This window comes from Geotrypetes seraphini, chromosome 5 (genome assembly GCF_902459505.1).
Source record: "Geotrypetes seraphini chromosome 5, aGeoSer1.1, whole genome shotgun sequence".
Classification (NCBI taxonomy): Eukaryota; Metazoa; Chordata; class Amphibia; order Gymnophiona; family Dermophiidae; genus Geotrypetes; species Geotrypetes seraphini.
In genome coordinates this window covers 38524754-38534608 of record NC_047088.1, presented here as the reverse complement: position 1 = coordinate 38534608, position 9855 = coordinate 38524754, and the positions used below count along the sequence as shown (strand labels likewise).

Below are 9855 nucleotides of genomic sequence, written 5' to 3'. Positions count from 1 at the left end.
GTTTGTAATATCTCTGGTACTTGATTTTCCAACCCAGTTTGAGGTATATTACAATGCAGTAACATCCCTGCCCCAACGAGTTTACATTCTACGTGTCCTATTTGCTAAGCACTCCTCCCTCCCCCCCCCCCCAGACAAATGTGAGAAAGGTTTCAAAGTTTATAGCTGACAACAAGAAGCATGAGTGAGGAAAATGAGATTTGAAGGTGGCTATAACCACTCATTTTTTTCTACCATAATCTTCCCAACCCTGTAATGTCCTGTCTAAATTAGATTGTAAGCTCTTCTGAGCAGGGACTGTCTACTGCATGTTAAAATGTACAGCGCTGCGTACACCTTTTCAGTGCCATAGAAATAATAAATAATAGTAGTAGGCTTCTCTGGTACTTAGCCTTTGATTTAGCCACTAGGCTACTCTTTCACTACCAAAACTGCAAAATAAAATTAAGTGTATCCCTTAGGAACACAGGGATCTGTTAATATTAAAGCAAACATTTAATGCATCTTATGTACCTATGCTGGTTAACACAGGCATTTAATGTATATTAGCAATTATGACAAAGCTAAGAAACCCAAAACTCTGCAAATTATATAATTTGCATATTATGCATGGGAAATAAAATTAAATACGGCAGGTGCCTAAATGCAAAATACCCCCACGGCCAAGGAATGGAAAGAAAGCTGCTGGAAAGAATGTGAAAATCGCAAAAAAAGCTCCACCTTTACATTAAAGTGTGTCCTACATTGCACTGCTTTGCAAAAAGTATATTAGCGTGGCTGTTAATGTTTGATTTTATGAACACGTTAGCAATGTCAGCTTAGCGTTAGTGTTTTAGCGTGTGCTAATATTTAGGGCTCCTTTTACGAAGGCGTGTTAGGGCATTAACCCGCGGGATAGCCATGCGCTAGCCGCTACCGCCTCCTTTTGAGCAGGCAGTAGACTTTCAGCTAGCACGCGCTGATCCGGTACATGCGCTAAAACGCTTAGCGCACCCTTCGTAAAAGAGGAGGGATAGCGAGTAGACACCCAAGACGCTCAGAAAATTCAAACATTGTATGCAAATTGAAAGTGCATTTGCTGAGTCGATGGACTTGGCGGCAGGAATGGTGTGAATCTAGATTTTTAAGATTGAGAACCACATGCCCAGATGCACCTGACATTTGTCAAACTGGCTCGAGTCATGGACATTGAGGTTTCTAATTCCATCGACAGTTAAATTCCCTCCCCATTGCCATGTAAATTAGCATGCACTTTAATGTAAAGAGTCCTTTAAAAAGCAGCTATATAGTTGCACAAGCCTTTAAATTCCCCTCCAGAAATGGAAGTGCTCCCATGTTCCCAAAAGCAGAAAATCAAGAGCACCTGGAGAACAAAACAAACTAAAGTGGGTCAACATATTTAATTTGCAAAATTATAACACTGCAAATGGCACTTGATGCCTAACAGACAGAGCCCCCCCCCCCTACTTACAGAATGCTTCCCCAGTGTACAGTATGAATAGCAAAGTATTATAAGATTTCTTCTCATGTTTTTGATAAGTTTATATCAAGAAATCCTTGGTGAATACTGGTGGTGCTGGATAAAAATCATTGGCACTAGGTAAGTGCTAAATAAACGTCCAAACTTCTTAACTACAAAGTTGTTTGGATCCCTACCTAGAAGCGAAGATCCAGGCGGAAACAGCGCTCCTACTTACGAAAATGATTGCACTTGAGAGGAGAAAAATCCAGTTTGATGTGGAAACTTGTGAAAGTATTTTTGAAAACGAAATGTGTGTTAATCTATAGATAATTATCTTGAAAAGAAGTTGTGTTGCATTGTTATTTGTGAGGGGGGTTTCTTGTGCTATCATTCGGGTTGGTATTCATCCTATAGGAGGGGCTGCTGAAAAGTTCTCAGCCCAACCAAGAGGACAATAATGTAGAGTCGTGAAACTTACAAGTTATTCCACACCTTTGACACTTTCAGTTTCAATGAAGCAAATGCATCTAGTAAATGGGCACAAGTATAGGGAAACCAAGCCATTGTGACATCACCGATAAGGCTGGCTCATAGGCATTGGTGGAATGAGGCATTATGACATCACAATACGAGGGGCTGCTAAAAAGTTCTCAGCCCAACCAAGAGGAGAATAATGTGGAGTCATGAAACTTACAAGTTATTCCACATTTTTCTTGACACTTTTCGTTTTAATTATATGAAATGAAACAAAAGTGTCAAGGAAAGTGTGGAATAATTTGTTAGTTTCATGGCTCCACATCATCCTCTTCTTGGTTGGGCTGAGAACTTTTCAGCAGCCCCTCATATCTTATTCTATAATCCTTCCAAGGTGAAGGATCTCCTCTAGACTCACAGACTGACAGTTTTTACCAAATAAATAAAATACATATTACTAGTAGTTACCAGTAAGAAGATAAACCCCCTCTTTTACTAAGGTGCGCTATGCTTTTTAGCGCGCGGTAAATAAGTGTGTGCTAAACACGCTGTAAACACTAATGCGTGCATGTTATCCTATGGACACGTTAGCGGTTAGTGCACGTGTTGATTTAGCATGCACTAAATGCGTGCTAAAACGCTTAGCGCACCTTTGTAAAAGAGGGCCAAAATGCGCTTGCAAACAAATGTTGAGAAGCTCTGAAGCATAAATCACAGATTCCACCAAAGATAAATATGTAGAAAACTTTGTACCACACTCCCCCCGCCCCCACCCCCAGTATTTCAAAACAGTTGTTCCTGAAAATTTCGGATGTGAGCATGCAACTAACCAGAAATAACTTTTTGTCATAACATTGTTTCAACTGTACTTTCAATCCTGTTCTTGAATTTTATTTTATTTTTTTACCTCAAGAAGTTAATTTAAGTTCAAAATGTTAACAAAACATGTAGTTTGGATAAGTTTAGTTTGCTTTCACCTACATGTTTGGATGAAACCGAAAATTAAGATTTTCCTTGTGGAAAAAATCTGAACTCCAATCTGATCATTCAATAGCTTTAAAATGGGTATCCTCTCCCAAAATATCACACTTGTTACTATACTGTGGGCATTTGGAAAGATGGTTCTCATCACTTTGCAGAAACAAAACGGGAATCAGTCGTTCAGAGCAAGTGAAGCCTTATAGCTGAAAAAGAAACTGTGCGAAAACAGTTAACAACCCCTTTCAAACTATTATATGCTGTCAGTTGCAAAAGTATTTCTGCTATCCCATTCCCTCCCTTTCCACCTTCTCCCCTCCCCCAACTCGTGCAATTCATCTAAGGGCTCCTTTTATCAAGCTGCGTGCGTAATAGCACGTAATGGCGCGCATTAAACCGCCAGCTGCGCTAGCCGCTGCCGCCTCCTCTTGAGCAGGTGGAAGTTTTGGGCCAGCGCGGGGGGTGAGCGCGTGATGAAACTTCGTGTGCGTTAATCCCGCTAGCGCGGCTTGATAAAAGAAGCATCGTTTTTCTATAATGAAAGAATATGAGGAACAACCCTTTGAAAGTCAGATCAAAAATGATCTATAAGAGCCGTAGAACGTACGGTAATTACGAACATCAAAAAGTTTAATCTGCCTTAGTCAATTTTATAAAGTGTGGAGGTCCAGTAAGACATAACCCTTCGTTCTGTATTGTTAAAAACAAACAAACCCAAAACTGAAATTTAAATTGCATTAAAGTAAAAAGTGCAACATGCTATAATTTTTATAAAACACAAACTTGAAGGGCAAATATTACTACTTGGAACTATGTTCTCACTAGACGAAAAGAAGAAAAACTAGTTCCAAATTGTTTGATTCTGATCTTCTTTCACCAGTCACCATTCTAATCTCTGTATTGCATTTAATTGACAGTGCTTATACCACAGACCTCAGAAACACCCCTCCTCCGTCCCATATCGGCCAATTTTTATAAAGCCAGGTTTGTAAAGGACTTCAATAATAGAAGAAAGTTTCAGGCCAACGGGCCATCGAGAAAGGCACAATACAGCAGCTGGAGACTCTACTTTTCCATTCCCATCGGCTCTCTTGTAGGGCCAGATGTTCTATGGAAGTCTTTCCAATGTCTGTGCTTTGAGCGTTCGGCCCTAATTAAGAAAACATGTAAAGCATCATAGCATTTGCCTGCTCTTCACTTAGAAAAATCGGTCATCTGTGCAAATCTGATTTCCAACTCTGTGCGTATTTTAAACTCGTTTGTACCTTGCTTGTATAGTCTCAGATTCGCATAATTGGATGACGACTATATAGTTTATCATCGTGGCTTTACATATAGACATCGATAAAATGTTACACACGCTCAACGAAAATCACCTACTGAATATGGAGTTCTCATAAACTGAAAACATCGTTTCGCTCAAGCTTTCAGCCTCTAGAGAGCCTGGTCTTAAGCACATGGTGAACTGTGGATTTACAAGAAATTATGTCGGAGGCTCTGGGGTGTTGTTTACTGCTTAAAAAGGCTTAACGGTGGTCTGCCGAGTAGTGCAGATGGAAGGCAAAAGCACTAACCGCGAGCTCAGCTTATAAATTCATAACTGAATTTTAGTGCTACGCTATATTCTTGCTCCGTTTTTGTCTTTTCTGGCTGTGCGAAAATTAAGAAAAGATTATTTTTGCCTGAAACAAAAGTAACAGGAGAAGCAAAAAAAGAGAAGGAATTAATGTACAGGTGGACTAAAGCAAATACTTCCGCGCTGAGGCAAGGAACAAGAGAATTGTTAAGCAACTCTTTTATTTCGTCTGTCCGAAATAAAATACTAAAATCCTAATAAATAATGACAGATACTTTTGCTTCTGAAGCCTAAATAAAGAAAACAATCCATTTAACGATTTTCTGTGTTTTTTGCCACATGAGTATATTTTTAGCATGGGGGTAAGATATCACGAAGAAGATCTATTTTGCCTTAGGAAATATATTAAAATAACTGAAAACCGATTACTAGAGACTGGGAGAAAAATTAAACAAGCTCAACATTATTTCTCGCACTTGTATTAAATGAATCAGGAATAACTTTATTAGAAACAAAAGTGGCAATTTGTAAAACATAGATGTTTTACAAACTCTTAATAATTAAAAATCTTCAGTCTAAAATGCTTGGAATTATTAAAAGTATGGAAGAGAAGAAAAATAGCAAATGTTTGCTATTTTTAAAGGGTTTTTTTTTTTTGCTATTTGATGAGTGTTGTAAAAACTTGCTTAAAGGCTATGGGAAGAGAAGGGGGGGGCCTTCAACTTTAGTTTAAAGTCACCAAAAATATTCAATATAGGAGAATCGTGAAAAGACAAACTGTGTGTATATATATATAATTAAGAATTCAGCTATATAATTAACCCTTTCTGTAACATATGAGATTTTCTTTTTAAAGGAAAGCATCAGTGAACAGTTAGCTTTTAAAAAGTTTTATTAAGAACAAAACGCTGTCTGATAAGAATAAGTAAAGTAAACTCAACGCCAACTTTTGACCGAATTAATGCACAAGGGATGGCAAAACAAAATGAATTTATAAAAAGTAGGGAATTTATGTAAGAAGTTAGAAATTTTAATTTTGTTAACTCCCTCGAGCTATCAAATATGGTAAAGTGGGCAAAGCAGATCCTGCCCTATTTCTCTTAAAATTGTGAATACACGTGTGCTTTCTATTGCAGTACCTAAAATAATTTGTAGTTCCTTTCTTATGAAAATCATCAGGATCTTGAGGCACTTCCTAAAGAATTATATAATTACACCCCTCTATCTCCACCCCCCCCCTCCAGTGTTCCTGAAAGTTGAAAACAGATAAGTTAAATGTTTTTTTTCTTTCCTGTACCCCGTTGATTACTTAAGAATTTAATGAGATTTTCAGGCAGGCTACAGCTGTCCAGTTTTCTAAAAAAGCCTTCGTCTGGAATTCAATCTCACTATCTATAAGGCAATAATTTCCGTTCGTACTGTCTAAGACAAATTTATCACTTGACAAGAGGGTAGGAATGCAGCTGCCTATACTTATAAAATTCCACCCAATCATTTGCTTTTACCAATGTCAGTCTTAAATTAAAAGTTGATTTATTTAATTTTTATCTGATTGTTTGTACAAAATAAATTATTTCTGAAAGCAAAAAACCATAGATCAACTAGCGAACCTCCTAAAGCTGAATCAGTCATTATAGCGCAATTGTATTTTACCCTTTAAATAATTCATCTTTCCTACAAAGGGGTTTTTTTTAACTTTAAAATCCCTCCCCCCCCCTTTGGCACGGGGTTAGTTTGACATACAATAAAATATAATTTTAAAATAGCATTAATTTTCTACACTGCTGTAAAATCAAAGCAGTCCTTGGAGCCGGAAGCGACTAGAGGATGGCACGGACAAAAGTTACAAACTTCCAGGAGTCATTCATAAGTTCCTCTTACAAAAATTTATTGATCTCACTCTGAGCTCTGGCTTAAAATCTGTAGAAACCCAAACAGAACAAAAACTAAAGCATTTCACAGCAAAATTCATACACAACATAAAATCAAAATTTACAAAAGTTTACAAGCTGGAATGGCAAGGTAAAAAAAAAAAAAAAACAACCAAAAAATCAAATCAGAAAGCCTTACTATAAATTAAACTTTACGTTTGCGACCCGCACAGCTCTGGCTTAAGTGAAAGTCTAAAATGTTAATTAAAAAAAAAAAAAAAGGAAAAACGTGAAACTACACAGTTTTGGATAAAACCAAGCTGGACTTGGAAGTTTTTAACAATCAAGTGTAAACATTGGATTCTGGTTAATCTTATATTCCATTCCACTTCTAAAACTGAAGATACAAGATCCTTATTAAAAAGAACGGTCCACTCTATCAACTAGGAACACCCCGTGTTTAAAAACTTCACAGTAGATCCTAGAATACATATCACGTTGTGCTCTAGCAAGTTTTTTTTTGTACAAAATAAGACATATTAATGGTTCCTTTCCTTGAAGATAAAGTTTGCAGAACAAGCAGAATGTCCATTATCAAAGGGAGGAGAGGGGGGGGAGGGAATGAAGTCTTAAATGTGAGTCAGTGGTACAGTGCCATTCACCCCAGTGCCAGTACTTTGATAGTGCTGATGGACACTGTGCAACCTGCTGCTCTGGAGAGAAGCGGGGTCGGTGGCGTCACCTCCCGGGGGTAGGTACATGCTGATCATGTCTCGCAGGTCGCCCAGGCAGGCCCTCTGGCTGTGAGAGGTGATGGCCGGCGGAGGGGAGCTGGGTTCCGATTTCACCACCGAGCCCATGGAGCCCAGGCTCATGGCAGTGGCGCCCTGCTGCCCGTAGGCCGGGGACATGGTGTACGTGGAAGCCGCGTTCATGTAGCTCTGGGCGCTGGACATCATGGGGCTGTACTGGAGGCCCGTCATGTCGTAGCGATGCATCTGCTGGATCTGGGGGCTGTTCATGGCCGGGTGTTGGGTGTAGCCCAGCTGGTCCTGCATCAGAGAATAAGCTCCATTAGTCCAGCCGTTCATGTGAGCGTAGGTATCAATCCGCTGGCCGACGCCCACCGCGCTGGCCACCGGGCTCGCTCCTGGAGCCAACAGGTTGCCAGGCAGGGAGTACTTGTCCTTCTTCAGGAGGGTCTTGGTCTTCCTCCTGGGCCGGTATTTATAATCCGGATACTCCTTCATGTGCACCGCCCGCAGCCTCTTGGCCTCGTCGATGAAGGGTCTCTTCTCGGCGTCGCTCAGCAGCTTCCAGTCGGCGCCCAGTCGCTTGCTGATCTCGGAGTTGTGCATCTTGGGGTTCTCCTGGGCCATCTTCCGGCGCTGACCCCTCGACCACACCATGAACGCGTTCATGGGCCTCTTGACCCGGTCCTGGTCCGCGCCACTCTTGGCCCCCGGGGCCGCGCTGCCCCCTCCGGCCGAGTTCGGCTGAGCCACGGGGCTCTTGAGGTCACTCTCCAGCATGCTGTACATGGCGACGGGCGGGGGGTAGTGCGTGTCCGTCCCTGCGGGTGCCGGCTCGCCTCTCTCTGTGCCAAACTCGCGCTCCCGCTCCCCCGGTTAAGAGGCGCCCGAGCCCAGGGCGCTGATTGACAGCCTAGTAATGAGCCGGCGCCAGCCAATCACCGGTCACTTTGCCCCGGGTCCCCCCCTTGGAGTGGAGGTAAAAGCGCTGCGCCAGGGATTAAAGTAACAAAAAGAGGGGAAAGAATGCGAAAGAAAGTTAAGAGGGGGGGGGGGGGGGAGGGGCACTCTGCTATCTCTAGCGGCAGCAGCGATGGTTGCAGGCGCAAGTTTTCCACCAGGAACAAGCAAACAAGGGTGAGGACAGCGACGAATGTCACACTTTTCTGAACGTGCACACAACAGGGGGAAGCAAAACTTATTTACTGTTTCCTCCGGAGACCCAACTTCCCAAAATCTGAGCTCACGTGCCTCTCTCTCCCTTTTCAGCAGGAGCGAAGTGGTGCGGCTGCTATCTGCCCATTAAAATAAACAGGTTTTCCAGCATGAGGGGGGGGGGGGGGGGAGAAGAGGATATTCTGAACACTGGTTTACCCGGTCCCAAAAATCGATATGCGACTTCAAGGCTGTAAATAATCGATACCAAAACCGCTAAGTAGCCAGGCATTATTCCCCCACCCTCTCCAATGGTTATTTTTACTCGGTCCCTGAAATCGATATGGGACTTCAAGGCTAAATAATCGATACCAAAGCCACGAAGTAGCCAGGCATTATTCCACCACCCTCTCCAATGGTTATTTTTACCCGGTCCCTGAAATCGATATGCGACTTCAAGGCTGTAAATAATCGATACCAAATCCACGAAGTAGCCAGGCATTATTCCCCCACCCTCTCCAATGGTTATTTTTACCCGGTCCCTGAAATCGATATGCGACTTCAAGGCTGTAAATAATCGATAGCAAAGCCACGAAGTAGCTAGGCATTATTCCCCCACCCCCTCCCATGATTATTTTTACCCGGTCCCTGAAGTCGATATGCGACTTCAAGGCTGTAAATAATCGATACCAAAGCCGTTAAGTAGCCAGGCATTATCCCCCCCTCCCCCATGATTATTTTCTGTGTTTAGAGTCAGATGCCGGTTGGGCCACCTTTGCCTCGCGTTGCAAAAGTTTCTAAAGCTGGGCACAGGCACATGAACGAGCGGTCTAGAGTTGTTTGCCAGTAATACAGAGCCCAGCGCCTGGGTGGGGGGATGGGATGACGTCACTCACTTTCCCTTCCCTTTACAGTCGTGGTGGTGTGTGTGTGTGGGGGGGGGGGGAGGAGTAGGTTTATGTCTAACTGCTGAAGTGCATTACTGCTGCAGCTGCAGCTGCAAAAACCGAGCCCAGCTGGTTGAGTGAGGGGTTTCTGGTAGGGAGTAAGGTAGGGAGAGCTCACACAGCTGGGCAGGTGTTCAAAAAAAAAAAATAATAATAATAATCTCCCAATCCAACTTGTAGCTGGAACGTTTCCCAAGGGACAGTCGAGTCAAATGTTTCATGCAAAAATCAAACACCACTAGCATCTTTTAGGCCAGTGGTTCTTAACCTTGTTGGAGGTACTGAACCCCCACCAGTTTCATATGCGTGTTCACCGAACCCTTCTTTATTGGAAAAATAAAATATGATTTTTACAAATTCAAAACATAGGTATACAGTGAGGGAAAAAATAATATCAATTTTGAAAACAAAAAAGTTCTCCTATATTTCGAATAATAATAACATAATAATGAAATTTATTGCAAATCAGTGTGACTTCTGCTGTTGCCTCTCAGAGGGATTAAAATATTGAGATAGGTATCACACGACGTACCATCACAACAGTTACAACTCGACTACTGTGCGCATCAAATCCCCTGCAGCACAGATAGGCCAAGCGATGCTGCGTGATCACCTGCAGCCAATTATGGACAAGCGGGGC

The 9855-nt window shown here is 42.0% G+C and overlaps 1 protein-coding gene across 1 annotated transcript; it reads right to left on the bottom strand.

Moving 5' to 3' along the window:
• Positions 1-6990: 6990 nt before the first annotated feature.
• On the bottom strand, positions 6991-7947 carry SOX3 (SRY-box transcription factor 3). Its single transcript, XM_033947002.1, has one exon. It carries the CDS (start codon positions 7900-7902, stop codon positions 6991-6993), a length of 912 nt encoding a protein of 303 aa, XP_033802893.1. The 5' UTR covers positions 7903-7947.
• Positions 7948-9855: the final 1908 nt, after the last annotated feature.

Excerpts from the sequence above, each read along its gene's own strand:
- SOX3 (XM_033947002.1), bottom strand. The coding sequence starts at position 7,902 with ATGTACAGCATGCTGGAGAGTGACCTCAAGAGCCCCGTGGCTCAGCCG.